The following is a 22,065-nucleotide window of genomic DNA, read 5'->3' as shown; positions in this document are numbered from 1 at the left end:
GTTGCAGTAGCCGAGTGGAAACATCCTTGCCCCCTGCTGGGTATTCAAACACATCTCTGAGTTGTTTTATGAAATATGAATAGGATGTTTGTAACATACGGTCGGTTTCCCAAACTGCTGCGGCCCACTCGATCGCTTTGCCCGTTAGTAGTGACATGAGGAATGCACACTTCTTCTCATCAGAGTCAAAGCTACCCTCTTGATACATGAAAAAGATCTCAACTTGCCGAATGAAACCTTTACATTGTTCAGCAGAACCGTTGAATCTATCAGGAAGAGCAAAGTGTACCTTTATGGGTGTGGGTGGTGGTAGCGATCGTAGATACTGTGTGAGATAGTCGTTAGCCACTTGAGCCTTAGCCAGTTGGTCACGGTACTCCGTGAGAATGTTGTTCTGATAAGCCAATGCGGCCTGTAGATCCGTTACTTCTGCTGGATTCTTCGGTGGCGAAGTATTATGTAATGACGCGGAGTCGGCGTTAGAATCCATGTGCAGTTTAATAACATCCACAGTAGACAAATCCAAACAGTAGGCAGAGAATCGTAATTGTAGAAGGCAGAGAATCATACACAGATAGGCAGTCCAATCCAAACAACAAGACAGTGGGCAAATCCAAAGACAGAGACGAAGAAACCAGGCAAAGATCATACACAATAAGGCAAACTATGGCAATGGGAAAACGCTTGGTAAGGCAGACAGGCTGGCAAAACTTCGCAACGTGATTGTGGTTGCAGCCATGCTTAAATGTCTATCAAACAGGAAGTACAAGAGAAGCAGAGGGAGTGGAACACAGTCAGTACTCAGGCGAGGGCTCCCTCTGCTGGCGTGGCGTTACAGGCACCTGAAGCATATCATCAGAAATTTAGAAGTCACGTTAGGGCTGAAAACTGTACATATCTTGAGTTTGCTAGAGAGAAAGAAAATTTGTTTTACCGTTGGTGTAAAAGTAACCAGAAGGAACCGCTAAGAGAACTGTTTCTTTTAGAGGAGTTCAATAACCGTGTTCCAAATGCTGTTGCTATGTATCTCAATGAGTATAAAGTGAGTAAAATGTCAGATGCTGCTCTTATGTCAGATGCTGCTCTTATGTAAGATGAATTTGTTCTTACTAAAGTTTCTGTTCACTTCAATAATTTGAGCAGATTGTTTCATGCCAGAATACTTTGTCAAATTTAGCTGATAATATTTCAGTTACACGTAGCATTTTCATGGTACCAAAATTTCAGTATTCGGTACCGATACCAGTGAAAATCCACGGTTTTCAGTACCAAAGCAAAACACATATGCTAATAAAAAAAGAGAAACTTTATCACTAAGAATAACCAATGCCATTCTTTATACTTATTTACAATTGTGTTATTTTTTTTCTACAAATAATTACGAAAAACAGTAAACTAATTTCACCCAAACTTGGGTGAAATTAGTTTAAATTCAGAAATTTAAACATTTTGTTTTTGGTAAATTTAAAGGGTAATTGCTATTAAAACATGGAAGAAATATTATGTGATTTATTTCTTTATATATATTTAACAATAGTATCAGTATCACAAACATTTTACTAAATAATAGTAATATTTCTAGCACAATGCCTTCATGTAAAAATAAACTTATTTTGTTTATTTCATCACCTTGGCAATATAATCGCCATTGGCTAATAAATCTTTAGTTTACTCACCAGACTGATATACTATTTAACACAAACACATATATACAGTATGATAGATAAACGTATAAACGATGAATAATTACCTCACGTCTTATCGCCGCCACCTTGTCTAAGGAAATTACGTAAATGTATATTTACTGCTGATTGGCCAGCACAGTAAAACTCCTTTCACCAATGAGAAACCTTTTGCCACGCCCCTACCTTTCGGCAAGCCCATTAATCCAGGCTGCAGCTAGCCCTGTCTCGAAATCATAGCGCTGTATGCGTCAAGAACCGGGTTTACCGTGTACTCAGTACCACTGGTACTTAAAGAAACCTGGTACCGTGACATTTTCTTTTCTTTTTTTGTACCAAAGTACCTGGTCTTTTGACAACACTAGTTACACGTATGAAAGGCGAGATGGTTTGTTTCTACTGAAAGACGCCAGGACATAAAATTTCTGACTGTATTGCTCTAAAAAAGAAAGAGAAAGGTGTTAAATTTGTCGCTATAATTTCTACATCGGATGTGAATCATACACCTGCTCGATTAAATAAACCGATTGAACGGCTAGATATTATTGAGATAGAGTGTTAAAAATGGTGTTGACTTTGCACCATTCGTCACTGAAGGGATCGTGGCTTTGCAGATAAGACTGTGCCTGTACGCATCCTACGAGATACTGGAGTGGGGCAATCTTTGTTTTTGGAAGGACTTTTGCCCTTGTCTAAACATCCTGACACAGGAAAACATATACTGGTAAGAGGACTTGAGATGGGGTTCATGGAAGTTCTTCTACACTGCACTCATCTTGATTCTAAACTCGTGTCAGGTGAGGTGGTAGTTGGAGTTTGTGCTATGCTTCCTGTCTCAGATGTCACTTTCATACTTGCCAATGATTTATCTGGGGGAAATGTTTGGGAAAAGTCAGATGCTGGTGTTCCACCTATAGTGGTTTTTGCTGTTGAGACATTAGATGGATCTTCTGACTGTCTGAATTTATACCCTGCATGTGCAATAACTCGAGCGATGGCTAAGAAAAGTATGCCAGATGAAACTGAAAACATTCTCTGTGACACCTTTTTTTGTTTTTGAAAATTCCTCTCAGTCAGAACTAAGTACTGTGTGTATGGATGTGGAAGATGTGATCCTTGTGCAAGATTCACATGCTGTTGATGACCATAAGACTGATAAGCCTGATTCTGTGTCAGAATATTTGTTTATCTGTGATGACCATGTGAACATATCTTGTTAATCTCTGCTCTACAGTGTGACTCGAGATGATCTTTCAAAGCACATCAGGCAGATGACATCTTCAAGAATTGTTCTCTTTATCTTGTGAAGGGGTAAACAAGACGTCATCTCCCTTCTATTTTCTTCAAGATGGGTTGCTTTATAGACAACAACCTATGAGCTTTGACTTTTCACTTGATCCTAGGATCTAAATTGTGGTTTCACTTAAGTTCCGTCAAGACCTCCTACAACTACCACATCAGGGCATGGCTGGTCACATGGGGGTATGAAAGACTTATGATAGATTCCTAATGAAATTTTATTGGCCTATGTGTAAGCGAGATGTGATTAACTATATACGATCCTGCAATACTTGTCAAATGACAGGAAAGCCAAATCAAAAGTTTTCATTATCTCCTTTACACCCTATTGCTGCTGTTACAACACCTTTTGCACATTTGACTATTGATTGTGTTTGTCCTTTACCACGATCTAAGGCTGGACATGCATATTTACTCACTGTAATGTGTCAGACTACATGTTACCCCGTAGCTTATGCTCTGAGATCAGTAACCTCTAAAGCTATTTTAAAGGCTTTAACAAGTTTCATGTCCATTTTTGCCATTCCAGAAACCATTCAGTCTGATCAGGGCTCAAATTTTATGTCCCGAAAATTTTCTAAGGTCATGCGACAACTTAAAGTTAAACATAATGTATATCAAGTGCTTATCACCCTCAAATTCAAGGATGTCTGGAAAGATTCATCAGTCAGACTCTTTAAGTTACTTTTGAGGTCTTATTGTGTCAAACTTGATTGTGACTGGGAGGAAGGACTTCCTAGGATGTTGCTCGCTATACGTGAGGTTGTACAGGAGAGCATATAGGCTTTAGCCCTAATGAGTTGGTGTTTGGACACACTGTTAGGGGCCCTAGGACTTCTGTCGTTGAGCATGATATTGATTGTTGGTACTGCTCATCCAGTGAAACAACATTCATATCATGTCAACTCCATGTATTTTAGTGCGTAAACCTGATAATTCGTATTGCTTTTGACCGATTAAAGGAGGCTCAATTCTCTGACAAAACCTGATTGTTACCCACTACTTCTACTGTTGGCTCTGCACAATTCATTAGCAAATTTGACCTCTTGAAAGGTTATTGGCAAGTGCCTTTGACATCTTGTGCTAAAGAGCTATCTGCCCTTGTTACACCTGATAGGTTCCTTCAGTACACTGTTATGCCTTTTGGGGTCCGAAATGCTCCCGCTACATTTCAGCGGTGGATAAATCACATGTTGTCTGGGATGACAGGTTGAGGGGCTTACCTGGACGATGTTGTTCTGTATATTTCTTCTTGGTCTGAACATCTTAATCAAATTAGAGAGCTCTTTGTTTGTCTAGCCAAAGCCAATTTAAGTGTCAACCTTGCCAAGTGCGACTTTGGAAAGGCCACTGTAACACACTTTGAAGTATGTGAAGCCGATTCACGCAAGGTAATTGCAATCTGTAGTTTTCCCAAACCGGATACCCGTTGTGATTTACGATGATTTCTTGGTATTGTGGGTTACTACAGAGGGTTTTGTCATAATTTTGGAAGTGTAGTTGCCCCTCAGACCGATTTGTTAATCCCTAAGAAACCCTTTCAATGGTTAGATCAATGTCAGTGTTCCTTTGAGAATGCCAAATCTTTATTGGCAAAAGCTCCGGTGTTAGCTTCTCCTAATTTGATGCCAGTGCTTATGGTGCTGGCACTGTTCTCTTACAAGAAGATTGTAATGGAATCGAACATCCATTCAGTTATTTTTCTAAAAAAAAAAAAAATCAAACGTCACCAGCAAGTGTATTCTACGGTTGAAAAAGTTCAACATTTTGAGGTGTATTTGAGCTCTGTATATGGTCCTATCACAGTATACACTGATCATAATCTGTTGACTTTCTTAGATCGACTGGTACGGAATGGAACAGTTAAGCAGAGAGACCCGTTCAGCCCGATCGTGGAAAAGCCACTTATGAATTGCCCATAAGTGAACTTCTTAAATGTCATAAAAGACAAAAATGCCGAAGACCTCAGCTGTGAGGGAGCACTTTAAATTGAGTGAGGACAATACAAAGGCTGTGTGCCTGTATACCACAACAGCACATCAAGTTTGAAAAATCACACTGTTTTAATGGTTGTCACGGTTTTCTTTGGTGTGCTTGCAGACGGTGTAATGACAAATATATTCATGTGTTATTTTGTTTATGAAGTTTTATCTAGAAATACTCTTTGATGACTAATGGATTTTCAGATATTAGAACTCAGATATATTTTCAGATATATTTTAATGTAAAGCTGTTTTGAAACCGTTTACGTTGTGTAAAGTGTGAAATCAATAAAACTGGATTGATTTTCAAACTGTGATTGTCTTCTCAGGTGTTTCTCCTCCAGTCTCTCTGATCATCAGTCCCAGCAGAACTCAACACTTCACATATGTCTCTCTCTCTCTGAGCTGTGAAGACCAGAGTAACTCTGATAGATGGAGAGTGAGAAGATACACAGACATTTGGGGACTGGAAGATTGTTCATCATCACGCTGGGGATCAAAAACAGGATCTACATGTACAATCAACTCCACCAGCACATCAGACACTGGAGTGTACTGGTGTCAGACTGAATCTGGAGAGAACAGTCATCCTGTTAATATCACTGTGCACTGTGAGTCTGTTTCTGTATTCATTCATTTCTCAAAGCCCTTGTTTTAAGTTTCAGATTTAAAGAGCCGTATTGTGATTTTGATTCAATCACACATACAATCGTATTCATAAATGACAAAGAATCCACAAGACCAGAGCTACTGAAGTTCAGAGTAGAAATCTTCACGGGTCCAAACATTTGTGCCCGAACCCGAAAGAGACCCGTAATGTACTTAAACGAACCGACCTGAAAAAAAAGGTGGACCCGAAACCGCTGGGAAGACACAGACCCAACTGGACCCGATTGTCACATATTCCACCTTAAATTGCTATTACAAGTCAATAAACCTGTTGCGAAAAACACCTTTGAACTATAATAATGATTGCTCGTTCAGTGCCATGGTCGCTAACGTTATTTATTTGCTATCATCTCTGTGCTCTCTGCTCTGCATCGAGTCTGTATCTGACCACTAAAACTTTAAGATTAAAAGGTTCATTTATATTATTATAAGAATGGGAGAAAATGTAAAGCTCGGTTTGGCGGTCGAAGCATAGACAGTAAAAGAAATGGACACAGCGACCCTATTGGATTCAACAGAGACAAGTGTAGTCAATTAGAAGCACTCACTTCCTGGGGGTCGAGCGTACTGCATAAACTCAAACTGAGCTTGATGACGTAGATGTCACGTGAGCAACCAGTCTGACAACTGTAAGCCTTCTAATCGCTGTACCAAGAGAAATCTGAATCATCCACCGAATTCCTCAAAAGTGCCTCTAAGTAAAATGCATTATTATTATTATTTATTATTTCTATCATCACATTGTTTATGGATCCATGCTATATTCTTGCTATTTGTCAGCTCATGTTGTCTCTGTTTGTGTAGCTGGTGTGATTCTGGAGAGTCCTGTTCATCCTGTGACTGAAGGAGATTCTCTGACTCTACGCTGTTTATATCAACGCTCAACTCCACCAATCCTCAGAGCTCATTTCTATAAAGATGGATCACTCATCCAGAGTCAAACTCCAGAGATGATCATCTCTACTGTCTCAAAGTCACATGAGGGTTTCTACTACTGCAAACACCCAGAGAGAGGAGAGTCACCCAAGAGCTGGATCTCAGTCACAGGTGAGACTGTACATCAATAAACAATACTGAAATATTCCTCTATAATTTATAGATGTTAATTGCTCTTATATTACAAAAGGATAAAGTGATTTTGTGTTCCTGCTTTTTTCTCTCGCTGCTCTCAGATTTTCAAATCCAGCTCTCATCCGTGATATAAGAGTGAAAGATGATTTTGAGAGAGGAAGTGTGCAGTTAGTGCTGTTTGTGAAGAGAAATACACTCTGTGTTATAGATCAGTGTGTTTGTTCAATCATTAATTTATTTGTTCAGACTGTTGGCTTTTAGTTTCCTGTACAGTTCTCTAGTGTGATGATGAAAAAGGGTGGGGAAAAATTGATAAAGCAGAGTATAGCGATATTTCTGTGGCAACAATGTAACAGTGTACACCAAGTATTGATTATTTAAATATATTTAAAATAAATATAGAAAGAGAAATTCAGCATTACCCCTCTCTCTCTCAGTCTCTCTCTAAGATTCAATCAAAGGAATCTCACTCAGCCCAGATGAGCCCACCTGCCTTTTGGGGTTGTGAATATGTGTTGTGTGTGCTTGGATGGTTTGACAGCTCACCGCGTCTGTCTGTTTGATTTGAGTTTGCCCCCGCCCTTCTTGTTTCTCTGTTGTTAACCTTAATTGTTTGCCACCTGACCTCCATGTTCTTTTAATTTCTTCCCTATATAATTCCTTGTGTTTCTCTGTCCGTTGTCAGACTGTTGTTACTCGTACCAATAGCTCCGATCTACTAACTGGTCTGTGTACTCACCTTGTCGTGTCTTGTCTTCAGGTTTCAGTGTCTTTAGTTGTTTTCTCTGCCACATACGCAGTGCTCCTAAAAGCTTCCAGCTCTCATTCTTCCCGTCTCGGCTATCAAATGAGCTAAGACCAGTCAAAGACCAATCTTATAACACAATTTTGAGCAATTTTAGACCAATATCTAATCTTCCTTTTATAGGCAAAATTATAGAAAAGGTTGTTTTTAATCAGCTGAACAAATACTTAAACTCAAATGGATACCTGGACAATTTTCAATCTGGTTTCCGACCGCATCACAGCACAGAGACAGCACTCATTATTAAGATAATAAATGATATTCGCTTAAATTGTGACTCTGGCAAAATATCGGTGCTGGTATTGCTAGATCTCAGTGCTGCGTTTGACCCTGTCAATCATAACATACTACTAGAGAGACTGGAAAACTGGGTCGGGCTTTCTGGGATGGTACTCAAATGGTTCAGGTCATATTTAGAAGGGAAAGGCTATTATGTGAGTCTAGGAGAGCATAAGTCTAAGTGGACGTCCATGACATGCGGAGTCCCACAAGGGTCAATTCTAGCACCGCTCTTGTTTAGCCTGTATATGCTTCCACTAAGTCAAATAATGAGAAAGAACCAAATTGCCTATCACAGCTATGCTGATGATACCCAGATTTACCTAGCCTTATCTCCAAATGACTACAGCCCCATTGACTCCCTCTGCCAATACATTGATGAAATTAATAGTTGGATGTGCCAGAACTTTCTTCAGTTAAACAAGGAAAAAACTGAAGTCATTGCATTTGGAAACAAAGATGAAGTTTTCAAGGTGAATGCATACCTTGACACTAGGGGTCAAACAACTAAAAATCAAGTCAGGAATCCTGGTGTGATTCTGGACACAGACCTTAGTTTCAGTAGTCATGTCAAAGCAGTAACTAAATCAGCATACTATCATTTAAAAAACATTGCAAGAATTAGATGTTTTGTTTCCAGTCAAGACTTTGAGAAACTTGTTCATGCCTCCATCACCAGCAGGGTGGACTATTGTAATGGGCTTCTCACCGGCCTTCCCAAAAAGACATTAGACAGCTGAAGCTCATCCAGAACGCTGCTGCCAGTATACTGAATAGAACCAGAAAATCTGAGCATATCACATTGGCTTCCAGTTACATTTAGGATTGATTTTAAAGTACTTTTACGCGTATATAAGTCACTAAAAGACCTAGGACCGAAATATATTGCAGATATGTTCACTGAATATAAACCTAACAGAGCACTCAGATCACTAGGATCGAGTCAGTTAGAAATACCAAGGGTTCACACAAAACAAGGGGAGTCCTCCTTTAGTTACTATGCTGCCCGCAGTTGGAATCAGCTTCCAGAAGAGATCAGATGTGCTAAAACACTAGTCAAATTTAAATATAGACTCAAAACTCATCTGTTTAGCTGTGCATTTATTGAATGAGCACTGTGCTATGTCCGAACAGATTGCACTATATTTTCACTGTTTTTTATTTAATTTAATTTTATTATTATTTTTATGTAAAATAATTTTCTGTTTTTAAATGTTTTAAAAGTTTTAAAATTGCTTGTTTTATTTTTGTTATTATTTTTCGTCATGATTATTTTACTTTCTTTTATGTAAAGCACTTTGAATTACCATTGTGTACGAAATGTGCTATATAAATAAACTTGCCTTGCTTTGCCTTCGACTTCTCATTTTCTCACTAGGGTGCCGGTATTCCTCGACCCTTCGAGCTAAACTGTGGAACGTTACTCATTTGCTCTGTCTCATCTGCTTTAATAAAGCACAGTGTTAATCCACAACTGAATCCAGCCTGTTTCTCCTGACACCCAGTATTTTATTTTATTTTATTTATTTATTTGTTTGTTTATTTATTTCTTTATGACAGTGTTGGTTAGTCTCCAGCACTGAATATTATTCATATGTATTTTAGGCATGTGTAGACCACATTGGTTTGACAGCACGTCCTGTTGCTCAGAAAATACACAAATTTATCCAGTTTTTTTTACATTTTTACATAAACTGCTGTAACCTTGCAAAACTTTAGTGGCTGATGTGTCTCTGTGGCTGCTGCAGGTGCTGTGTCACAATGTGTTGAGCTTTGGGTTGTTGATTTGAACGCTTTACAGTGGCCTTAATTACATCTCTGTTGTCCTTGACTCGTTGCATTGTCTCAAGTGAATGTTAGCATTATTCAGCTCCAGAATTGCTGCTAGCAGCTATATTTCTTCCATTGTCTGTGAAATTAAAATACAATAATGGTCTACTAGTGAGAGGGTGAGATCTGCTGAAAAACATTCACAACTCACACTCCCAGTGACATATTGACAGATATCCCCAAACCAACTCTGACTGTTGAGCCACAGAGTTCGCTGTTCACTGGAGACTCAGTTACTCTGAGATGTGAGGTGTATCAAATATGGGATAGATGGGAGTTTATCTGGAGTAGAGACTCAAACACTGAATCTACTGAAGCTGCAAATAAAACAATCAATTCAGTGACAGTCTCTGATGGAGTAGAGTACAGGTGCAGAGCACAAAGAGTTTACAAAATTACAGTGAACCAGTAACAGTGACAATATACAGGAAGTGTTTTTATCACATACAGTTACTCATAAGACACTGAACAAGAGACTATACCAGTTATAAAAAAACAACACTTCAGTCTCACCTGATTTAGCATGTGTTTTACAGTAAAGTAACTGTTTGTTCTGTAAAAACAACACATTATATTAATTGTGATTGTTGTTGTTGTACAGAAATACCAAAAGCCAAAGTGACCATCACAACTGATCAACATGTATTCAGAGGAGAGACAGTCACTCTCAGATGTGACATTGATGGTGAAGGAGTCACTAGTTGGAAGTACAGCTGGTATAAAGACGGTTCAGATGGTTTCTTCAGTGAACTACAGGAACACACATTCAGTTCTGTTACTAAGTCTGACGCAGGTAAATACTCCTGTTCTGGAGCAGAGAGAGGAGGATCACGAACATCACACATCAGTGATGAAGTTACACTGACAGTATCAGGTGAGTTTGATCATCTCTTCATCAACACACACAAGTTTAACATGTTATTAATGAGTTCTGTATTTCAGATAGACCCAGACCAGTTTTAAGTGTTTCTCCACAGAAGTGGTTGACTGAAGGAGATCCAGTGACTCTGATCTGTGAGGTTAACGGCTCCTCTACAGGATGGACATTCAGCTGGTACACTGTAACTGCTTCATCAGGTAAGATATGATGTGTTTCATGTGGCGTGTAACAACAATGAGTTTTACATAGTAATTAACTCAAATGATATATAGGGAATTTGAATAATTAATCAAGAATTTGATTAATATATATCTCAGATGACAGTTACATTTAATTTTATTGATTATGAAAAATAGCTCAATTGCCAATACCAATACTAATCACAGGGCACTGTAATTTACTCATTAATATGTCAATATTACATTCTTCATATCAATTATTGTGATATCTCTTACTGTAAATTATTGCAGATCAAACCGTGGTATGTCCGGCACACCACTATAGACCTATCAATTTTCAATAAAGTTATCACGCCTTATAATTCAAGGAAAAGTATTCTCTGGCCATGAAAATATTATCCTATCCTTATGATAAATTTAGTTTCTAAATTTAGAGCTTGTAGCTAAAGACCAAAACATTTCAGTGACTCGTAATGTGAGTGGGGTGGAGTCCAGGCCAATCGTCAGTATATGGTTTTTTAATAATTAAACTAGTAATACATCAAACTACAAATCACACAGAGTAAATATGCGTACGACAATACAAACAGTAAGCTTTATACAATACATAACGAATCCAAATAAAAGAGAGAGAGAGAGAGAGAGAGAGAGAGAGAGAAAATAGAATGGGATCACATAAGGAGCTCAGGTATGAAAATCATAGTCAGTAACTTTTAGAAGCCAACAACAAATCAGATCATAACAACACTTTAAAGCAGCATTTAAATCTCCATAGAGAAAGTGATACTTGCAAAAGGTGTCCCATGTGAGTGGCGTGAGATCGGCGTCGAGCTTGTGAGCTTTACGCACTGTTCCCGTTGAAACAGCCATGTGCCATGAAACGGAGGCCATGTGACGCGCGTGCACGCTGCGCTTGGCGTGAGCGTGGAGCACGTGGTCCTTTGTTCTGTCCTCGCGCGGTATTTGAAAGGTTCAACAAACATTGTTCCAGAATTCGTCTTCCTTGCGTGGAGAGGCGAATAGTTTAATAAACTTAGTAAAGAAAAGAAAAGAAAACGAACGAAACGAAAGCTTCCAAAGGAGCCATTAAAATGGCTTTTTCTCTCAGCCCCTGTGCTGAGGGGGTTCGCGCTGTGAGCGCGGCCTATGGCCGCGCGGAAACAACGTTGGAGAGCAGCGTATCCGAGAACGGGGAAGAGGAAGAAGCAAAAAGAGAAGGGTGGACCTTGTTTGGTCAATTCTTATAGCTTGAAATAGTTCACGCCCATTTTCGAGGGAGCATCCAATGAATGTCCGCGATCTGAAGCGGAGGGAAAGTTCCTTTGTCTCGGTTGAGACAAACCCCTGATGATTTAGGGCCTGTCCGATTTCATCAGGAATATTAAAGCAAGTTCATTATTCCAGATTAAATACATTTTTCATTACTTTGCTCTAGATAAATGGGTCTGTCAAAGCATGACGATTAGAACAAGACTAGACATAATATATATATGACCAAAGATCTAATTTTTAGATCGAATTACACATTTAAAGATTTGTTTAACACATGATAACACTGCAGATGTTGGGAAACATCTAAATGTACCAAAAGGGAATATGTAATACATTTATAAAACATGAAAACAGAAAGTTAATGAATACATTCCATAGAATGCATTGTTCAAAAGAAGCCAGTGACTTGGCTTCTCTCCTGTCCTGTGTGGTCGTAAACTTTACGACCTGCAAAAGTGGGGGTTGCAGAAGCATGGCTCTCTTTGAGGAAGTTAAAGTGAGGAAAGACATTTCCTAAAGTATAAGCTTGCAACTTATACTCTTCACATAACAAGGATTAACCATTTTATGCAATCCATAAACATAATTAAAATACATATTAATAATAAAATGAAAGTAAGGAACTTATAGGAAAAGTTCCTTTGTCTCCAGTGTTGGAAGAATTTGGGTTGGGGGTTTTCGTTTCTTCTTTGAAGCTCGCATGGGCATCGTAAATAGTTTAAGTCCAGCCAGGCTGGCATTTAGTACCAACAGTCTGAATTTATAAAACAGAATTTAACCCATGAATCGCTGACCTGCATATCTGTTACATCTCCCCCTTTCGTCAGATGAAGTCCCTGTGTGGACATCATCGGACGGCAATCATCAGGATGGGCAGATGAAAGGTGAATCGTGATGGTCATGTAGCAGGTGGGTCATGATGGCAGGTGGTTCCTGAAGCTGAGGACTCCCCTTGATGAGGTTCGGTGTTGTCTTTGACTTGGCACCCCCTTTCCGGGGATTCCATCGGGGACCTCCAGCCACAGTTGTCGTGAGTTTGGCTGTAGAGGTTTGCATCTCGTTGAGTATCCTGTATAGGATGAAGGTCACGCCAAGAGTCAGGGTGGGACCAATGACGGTGAAGATGCACCGTGCAGTGTCGGCAGCAGTCCAGGCTAGGACCGCAGATGACTGGTTCAGAATGGGCTGTCGAGACAGTGCTTGGAGGGCTGTATCGACAGGAGTAATGTCAATGTGTTGGGTGGTACCTTTCAGTACTTGGTCCAGCAGGTTGGCACGGGTGGCGGTGTCATGCTGGTCGTAGGTCAGCATAGCTGAGCGCACAGGAGTGTTGACGAGCCATCTGTTACCCACAATCTCTGCTTGCGTTTCTGTGACTTGTGTACGAGGCTTGGCTTCGGCAGGGCAGCGCGTATCGCTGACCCAGGGTTGCAGCTCGCAGATTCCTTCAGAGTTGTGTCTGAGGAAGGGTTTGCTAAGGCAGAGATAATGAATGTCTTTGGTTAAAGTACACATGTGCATGTTTGGGGCCAGGTACAGCTGTGTGTTGCTGTCGTGGTAGGCCACCACATTTGGAACGTGTGTTTTGGTGTGGGTGTTGCTCTTCCACATCCTGACACTGACAATGTCTTTAGGTCTGTAGACTTGGTTTGACTCGCTGATGAGTTGGTTCAGGAGCACGTTCACTTCTCTCTGTTTGGGGTTTACGTGCCGTATGAAGGCGCTATTCAGAGAGTTGGCCAGGTGCATTCGTAGCAGGTCAGCTGGCATGGTGATGGTGTAAGACAACACAGTTAACACGAGGCTTAAGGGTATCATGTATGGTGGGGTTTTACTCGTGGTTAGGCTGTCATTGGAGGAGCTAACCTCCCACAGCATGTCTGTTGTTAACGCTGTAAGCAGCTGAGTCTGGGTAAAGTTCTTCTGGAAGACAGTAAACAGTGGTTTCAAGGAGTTTACAGTCTGGTTCGCTGCATTGACACTGGACATAACAATGTTAAACATTCTGGCGGCAGCAGCGGCTCTAAGCAAAGCTCCCGGGAACTGTTTGGAGCGGTGGTGGTGTCCACCTAACTCCATTTGTGTAACCGTCACTTTCTCATGTTGGCTGAACAGGTGTTTGACATCGGCCTCAGTGTGAGTGAGGGAGTCCTCTCTCCATCGGAACCTTGTACAGCTGTATTCGGTTACAGTGCTGGGGTAGTGTGCCCTGTCATCGGTAGTCAGGAGTCTCAGCGGTTTTCTCGGTGGCAGCTGTCCTCTCTTTGGCTGACAGCACGGCAAACCACAGCAGCATCCTGGTACAGATAATAGGGAGAGAGAGAGAGAAAGGGGAGAAAGAAACAAACAAGGCCTGTCTTTGGTTGGACAGGACAGTCTCTTTGCTTCGTGGGCGGCGACTGGGTTTAGCTCGCCCTCGCCCATGTTTTGCCACATCTTGCTGCTGGCATGACGCTTGCCTCAGTGTTGTGTCAGTGGCTCTGGTGCTGCGTGGTGCAGCACATGCTGCGTCATGGAAATATATTGGCTTTATCCCCCTTTTGCTCCGTGGCATTACACGCCCTGGCATTGTGATGTCAGACGGTGCACAACCCACAATATTGTTCTGTGCACGCAGCATGGTTTGTGTATCATGCAGTGGTCTGGGGCTTTGGTTGTCAGTGACTGTAGACTGGTTGCCAGGGTGGATGGAGGGGTCTGAGAGGTGGTAAAACAAAGTCATTATCAAGGTTTCAGAAGCCCGCATGTCCGCTATGTTGGTCTGTGTAGACAACGGAGCCTGCGTAAGCGATTCTGAGGTAGGCAGTTTAGCTAGTAAAGTTCTTGTGCTGTGTGTAATCACTTCAACCTTGAATGTGGGTGGGTGGGTTGGGAGTGACCACAGAATGTTGTTTAGTGTGCCAGTTTTGGCAAGGGTGTCAGCGTGATCTTTAAAGTCCTCGTCTAGACTTGGTAACTTTGAGTGTCCTTTTTCCTTCTTCCAGTACACGATCACATTGTGTGTTTTTGTGATGTTATCACATTGCTGGAACAGGTGTTGGTGTTTGACATGCTTGTTTGCAAGTGTGAGTCCGAGTTCCACACATTCAGGTGAGGATTGGAAGAAACCCAGCGTGTGGTGTAAGGTTTGACCACCTTGCAGGTTGAGCCGAACAGCGACCCCTTTGGTGTAAGCTGGTACCACCGTACCCTGTTTGTTGACTAAGGTACAGAGGCTTGAACTTGGGCCTGTTGTTAGGGCGTTGTACTCATGGCTGGCTGCTGGGGTTCCCGTGACCTCTGTGACCTGACCGTCTGGCTCTGTGGGAGTTCCCGTGACCTCTGCGACCTGACAGTCTGGCTCTAGCAACCTGTGTGGCTGGAGAGAAAGAGGTTCTCGCACTTGAGCAAAGTCTTTTAGCTGTTTGAAGTTCAGAAAAGGGTCAAAGTGTTCTAGCAGGTCTTTGTCGATGAGCAATGTATGAGTGTTCATTGGTGGGACATACATGGGATGTATCAGACTCATCGGAACGAATGTCAGGTGAATGGAAACAACCTGTTCAAACTGGATGTCATCCTGTCTGTACACCTGTACATTCAGTTCATAAGTTTGAGGTGTAAGAGTTCGATCTTGTCTCTTAGCTTCAAATTGGAGTCTTTGAAAAGGTAAGATGAGATCACCGTCAGGTTTAATCCTGTGTCGATCAGGTCTTCCCTGTTGACTCCTTTTCGGCCCACCCCCTTTTTGACAGGGCTGCCCAGGAATGTTGGCATTAGGGCAGGTGGGACGATCGGTGGGTGATGAGGACCGGTCTTGTGTAGCTCGCTGCGAAGGCAGGTAGTCAAAACAGCATTTTCTGGTACCTTGTGTTTGTGGTACCTGGTGTGAGGACCTGTGCTGTCTCGTTCAGTTAGCTGTAGCTGTTGACTGTGGAGCTTGGGCAGTGTTCTGGGTGCTTGGCTCATCTTCCTTGCGAGTATTCATGTGAAGAAGATCTTTCAGCACCCTCAGGATCTCTGCTGTCTCAGACGTGGCTGCACTGTGTTGCCCTCTGCTGGCTTGGAATGGTATTGACTCTCTGTAAAGATGTCTGTGACTGTGGTGTTGTAGAGCGCCATCTAGGGTTAACTCCAAGCAGTGCTCAGAGACAGAGACTTTGGGGTATTTCACAGTCTTTTCACAAATCGTCTTTTGCTTGGTGCAAGCTTTGTGGGCTAAGTTCCGTAACTCTTGTGTAGTCCTGTTACGGGGACACGCTGGGACTCTGAGATGAAAACTCCAACTGGCATGTAGGTTTGGGAGGAACAGAGTTTTTAAGTTGAAATCCTGTTCCATACCTGGTTCGTTGCATGCTCCGAAGTAGGTGTTTCGTAGCTGACTACAGAAAGTTTGTGGGTTTTCAAATCGGCCCTGTTTGAGGTCCATAGCAATAAGGAGCCCATGGTCTGAGTTTGGATCAGAGAATTCAAGAATCAAAGTCTGTAGCAGTTGCTGGTAGTACGCTTTGACAGTCTCTGGTTGACGATCCAGAAAGCAATGCACATCACGGCTGGCCGTGATTTTTTAACAGGTACAATGTGTTCACATCTGTCACGTTGGCGACAGTTTGCAAATGAAAGTCAATGGCTTGTAAAGAAGCATGAACATCATGTCCTCCTGCAGGATCTGGAATGAATGTAGAGATGCTTCTGGCTAGCTTGTGAAGTTCTCTGTGAGCAGTGCAGGGTTTGGTGACATGCGTTCTCTGGAAGGGTTCTCTTCCCTCCGTTGTTGACAGATGTTCTTGTAAGCTGGTTCTTGTTACACCCCCTTTTCCAGCTCTGGGTTCTTGGCTGAAAGGGTTGGAGTGGCGGCCCGGGAGAAATTTTGTGGTGTGCGTTTCTCCGATCCAGCCACTCTGAAATCTGTGAGATTGTCTCATTTCGGTGTGAACAGTGTCAAGTTCATCTTGGAGCTCATCTCTCTGTTGAGTAAGCTTGTTGAATTTAGCTCGGGCCGCTTGCAAGTGTGTTTTGCAGGCCCAGGTTTTATAGTCTCTTTCTTTCAATTCAGTCTCTGCTCTTTTTAGGAGAGCGTCGCCTTGCTGGAGTTTTTTGTTGAGTTCTTTTCTGGCTTCTCTCTCCAGCTGTTCTCTTTGATCTGTGTCGAGGCGAAGATCTTGCAGGGCATTGTGAAGTCTTTCAACTCCTGTCTGTAGCTCTGGATCTGTGTCGTCCTCTTTCTCGAGCTGGTTCTGGGTCTCGAGGAGAAGCTGATCAAGATGACTCTGGGTTGGGGCCTGGTCCTTCCAGGCCTCCTCCGCGATGTTGCTCCGTTCACTGAGCCGTGCCTGGGCGACGAGAATGGGAACTGGGCTTCCGAAGATCCTGGCGAGTTCTCTGTAGTAGTCGCTTTGGTTTGGATCGCGTGCCATCAGTTCATCTAGCTCGGTGTCTAGTTGCTCTGGGTGCTGCAGGTTACTGGCGTCCTTGGGCAGGAAGGGGGTCGTCACTGCTTTCAACCATGTCGAGAGGTGGCCCCCGTGGACTGCTGGACTGGATGCCTGGAACATCCTGATTCTCTGTCGGTGAGAGAAGCACAGCACACACACACAAAAAGACCAATGCAAGTTCGTTCTACGTTTAACGAGCTATATTCATACGGGCTGTGCCGTTTATGAGAATTTTGGGGCTGACTGATGCAAACAGTCAGACAGTTAAGTAGCCAATTAACTTGGGTCAACGAAGGACCTGAAATGGAGATTTGACAGGCAGTAGCCTAGCGGGTCGTGTGATGACACCGGCTGCTGGTGGTCGCTCTACTATTTAACTTCGTTGGTGGCTCCCAGGTTACTGTCTCTATGTGAAATGAAAGAAACAAATCACAACAGAACAGGTGGTAGAAAAAGATCAAAGTGAAACACAACACTTGAAATGAGATGAAAACAATAGAAACACAACGTGTTAGTGAGAATAAGGAGGCCTAAGCCTACTGCTAGGTTTTAAGATAGGGCCAACAGGTGAGTGGGCTATCTGGGTAGGAAACCTAGAAATATGGTGTGGCTTAAAGAAGTAAAAGGGTCAGAACACTTAAAATATATCCGGGGAATATCTAATATTCTGTGGCTTATAATAAGTGGATAGGTTTTATCATTTTTGTTTCACCTGGTTGAATTGAAGTCATTCAGGTGGGAACCAGTGGCTTGGTCAACCTCCCCGGTGCTCCCCAAACACGGAACCGCAGTGTCCCCGGTCCTCCGTTACTCTGGCGTGTCGCAGGACAGCACGGCTTGTGACTTTTAGCACAACCTTTGGAGTGCCAAAATTGCTGATGTCTCTTGAGACAAGAGGGACCGAGTTTCACTCGCAGCCAGTATCGGTAACACCGGTCGGGCAGCCTTGCTCACTGGAAACCTGAGATGACTGTCCAATCACCAAGGGAGTTCTACAATCAAATACACAAAGGATGAACAAAGGAAACTTAAAGTTAATTAAGGTTTGGTTTGTTTAACATCAATTGAGTAACTATATGTAGAGAGGAAAGGTAACAGCTTTACCTAATCATGATAAAACAAAACAAAGGAATTTATGATAATAATGGTAATTATCAAAATAACCTAAGTCAAAAGAGAGAAGCAAAATAATAAACATCAAATTAAAAGACAGTAATGAAACAAGGGAGAAGGAGTAGCTGGTTTTCACCACAAGGGGGAAAGTACTGCTTCTCTGTCTTTAACCTGCTGAGCAGAAAACTTAATTCAAATTAAAAATTCAAAACTGGTTTAAATCAAAATTTAAAATAAGCATGTATGAATTGAAAAGGAAAATCTGAATAATATCCTATAATAACCATTGATAGCTTGTAAGTTATCATTAATAATTATGAATTAATCAAACAGGGTGAGCTTAATTAAAAAGGGTAGAAGTGGGCATGCACTTCAAAACAGAATGGAAAAGACAGAGGTCTGTTAGTCGATTTAACAGGAGACTGCCACTAGATGGCTTACCTTCTAAGTGGGGTCAATCAGTGGTTGACCTGAAACATCTAGATTTCCACTATTAACAATTACATTTTAATTCAAATCATGTTTGAACCAAACTCAAAGTAAATGTAAACAGTCAAAGGCAGGGAACATTCTTTTGTTTCCCTGTAATAATATTCGCACGAGCAAAGCTGTAAATGCAAATAATTATCGAGAATTTAGACATCCAATTCAAATATACATCACAGGGGATTATAAATTAGCAATCAGAGCGCATTATCTGAAATGGCCACAGGATGGCAGCTTTGCACTCATGTAAGCTGGAATCAGAAAGCAGGGTGTACCCTGAAATTTCTAACCCACACGTTCCCTCTAGTGTTTAGATAGAGGAATTACAATTTCAATAGGACTTAGAATTTATCTGATCATTTGTCAGGCTGATTTTCTGCATCAAAAATCACAAGTAACAAACAGAAAGTTTTAATTTCTGAGGTGCTATATATCACATAGGTTGAAGAAGGATCCGTTCACTTCCAAAACACAACTGTAATAAAAACAGGAATTTTCCAACTGTTGACTCCAATAAACATTTATCAAAATAGCACTTATGATTTAAATGTTTTAGGTTTAAAAATCGGGTAGCTAAGCCAATTTTAGACCAGGAGTTTTTATCGTTTTATTTTTGAATGTTATTGTGGTTTACCACGAATTCAATAACGATATTTAATAACAAGGCCTTTTTACTGAATCAGAGGAACATCGCTCATGTTCAGATTTACATGTTGCAACTAATAAAAGATTTCTTCATCTTTTAATTATTCATATTAAAATGTTCTCACTGTAAAAAGATTTTGGTCTTTCTTAACAGGATACTTTTAACATTATACTGCAGTTTACTTTCATTAAAAATAACAGTGACTATACTGTTAAGTTTCTACAAATACCTAGCGCTGACTGACCAGCTTTTTGCCTCAGTCAGTTGAGTGAGTTCGCGTCTTGCGACTTATCTCACCAGTAACGTTACATAATTTCATAGCGCACGTGCAGAAATTATTAAAAACCATATACACAGATTGATTGCTCACAAAACGAAGTTTGAAATAGCCGCGTTCCTCCACCAAAATGTAACAACAATGAGTTTTACATAGTAATTAACTCAAATGATATATAGGGAATTTGAATAATTAATCAAGAATTTGATTAATATATATCTCAGATGACAGTTACATTTAATTTTATTGATTATGAAAAATAGCTCAATTGCCAATACCAATACTAATCACAGGGCACTGTAATTTACTCATTAATATGTCAATATTACATTCTTCATATCAATTATTGTGATATCTCTTACTGTAAATTATTGCAGATCAAACCGTGGTATGTCCGGCACACCACTATAGACCTATCAATTTTCAATAAAGTTATCACGCCTTATAATTCAAGGAAAAGTATTCTCTGGCCATGAAAATATTATCCTATCCTTATGATAAATTTAGTTTCTAAATTTAGAGCTTGTAGCTAAAGACCAAAACATTTCAGTGACTCGTAATGTGAGTGGGGTGGAGTCCAGGCCAATCGTCAGTATATGGTTTTTTAATAATTAAACTAGTAATACATCAAACTACAAATCACACAGAGGTAAATATGCGTACGACAATACAAACAGTAAGCTTTATACAATACATAACGAATCCAAATAAAGAGAGAGAGAGAGAGAGAGAGAGAGAGAGAGAGAGAGAGAGAGAGAGAAAATAGAATGGGATCACATAAGGAGCTCAGGTATGAAAATCATAGTCAGTAACTTTTTAGAAGCCAACAACAAATCAGATCATAACAACACTTTAAAGCAGCATTTAAATCTCCATAGAGAAAGTGATACTTGCAAAAGGTGTCCCATGTGAGTGGCGTGAGATCGGCGTCGAGCTTGTGAGCTTTACGCACTGTTCCCGTTGAACAGCCATGTGCCATGAAACGGAGGCCATGTGACGCGCGTGCACGCTGCGCTTGGCGTGAGCGTGGAGCACGTGGTCCTTTGTTCTGTCCTCGCGCGGTATTTGAAAGGTTCAACAAACATTGTTCCAGAATTCGTCTTCCTTGCGTGGAGAGGCGAATAGTTTTAATAAACTTAGTAAAGAAAAGAAAAGAAAACGAACGAACGAAAGCTTCCAAAGGAGCCATTAAATGGCTTTTTCTCTCAGCCCCTGTGCTGAGGGGGTTCGCGCTGTGAGCGCGGCCTATGGCCGCGCGGAACAACGTTGGAGAGCAGCGTATCCGAGAACGGGGAAGAGGAAGAAGCAAAAAGAGAAGGGTGGACCTTGTTTGGTCAATTCTTATAGCTTGAAATAGTTCACGCCCATTTTCGAGGAGCATCCAATGAATGTCCGCGATCTGAAGCGGAGGGAAAGTTCCTTTGTCTCGGTTGAGACAAACCCCTGATGATTTAGGGCCTGTCCGATTTCATCAGGAATATTAAAGCAAGTTCATTATTCCAGATTAAATACATTTTTCATTACTTTGCCTCTAGATAAATGGGTCTGTCAAAGCATGACGATTAGAACAAGACTAGACATAAATATATATATGACCAAAGATCTAATTTTTAGATCGAATTACACATTTAAAGATTTGTTTAACACATGATAACACTGCAGATGTTGGGAAACATCTAAATGTACGCAAAAGGGAATACGTAATACATTTATAAAACATGAAAACAGAAAGTTAATGAATACATTCCATAGAATGCATTGTTCAAAAGAAGCCAGTGACTTGCTTCTCTCCTGTCCTGTGTTGGTCGTAAACTTTACGACCTGCAAAAGTGGGGGTTGCAGAAGCATGGCTCTCTTTGAGGAAGTTAAAGTGAGGAAAGACATTTCCTAAAGTATAAGCTTGCAACTTATACTCTTCACATAACAAGGATTAACCATTTTATGCAATCCATAAACATAATTAAAATACATATTAATAATAAAATGAAAGTAAGGAACTTATAGAAAAGTTCCTTTGTCTCCAGTGTTGGAAGAATTTGGGGTTGGGGGTTTCGTTTCTTCTTTGAAGCTCGCATGGGCATCGTAAATAGTTTAAGTCCAGCCAGGCTGGGCATTTAGTACCAACAGTCTGAATTTATAAAACAGAATTTAACCCATGAATCGCTGACCTGCATATCTGTTACA

The 22,065-nt window shown here is 41.0% G+C and overlaps 1 protein-coding gene across 1 annotated transcript in view; it reads left to right on the top strand.

The window, feature by feature from the left end:
* Nucleotides 1–10,840, top strand: part of LOC113092936 (Fc receptor-like protein 5) — a 139,173-nt gene extending 128,333 nt beyond the window's left edge. The window contains exons 16-19 of the mRNA XM_026258731.1: nt 5,293–5,574; nt 6,437–6,679; nt 10,219–10,491; nt 10,560–10,840. Coding sequence (XP_026114516.1) covers nt 5,293–5,574; nt 6,437–6,679; nt 10,219–10,491; nt 10,560–10,705 — 944 coding nt within the window. The 3' untranslated portion in view covers nt 10,706–10,840. The remainder of the gene's footprint in view (nt 1–5,292; nt 5,575–6,436; nt 6,680–10,218; nt 10,492–10,559) is intronic.
* Nucleotides 10,841–22,065: the final 11,225 nt, after the last annotated feature.

Source organism: Carassius auratus, unplaced genomic scaffold, assembly GCF_003368295.1.
Source record: "Carassius auratus strain Wakin unplaced genomic scaffold, ASM336829v1 scaf_tig00214785, whole genome shotgun sequence".
Lineage (NCBI taxonomy): Eukaryota > Metazoa > Chordata > Actinopteri > Cypriniformes > Cyprinidae > Carassius > Carassius auratus.
Note: the sequence above shows the minus strand (reverse complement) of the source record. Positions and strands in the feature narration are given on the sequence as shown.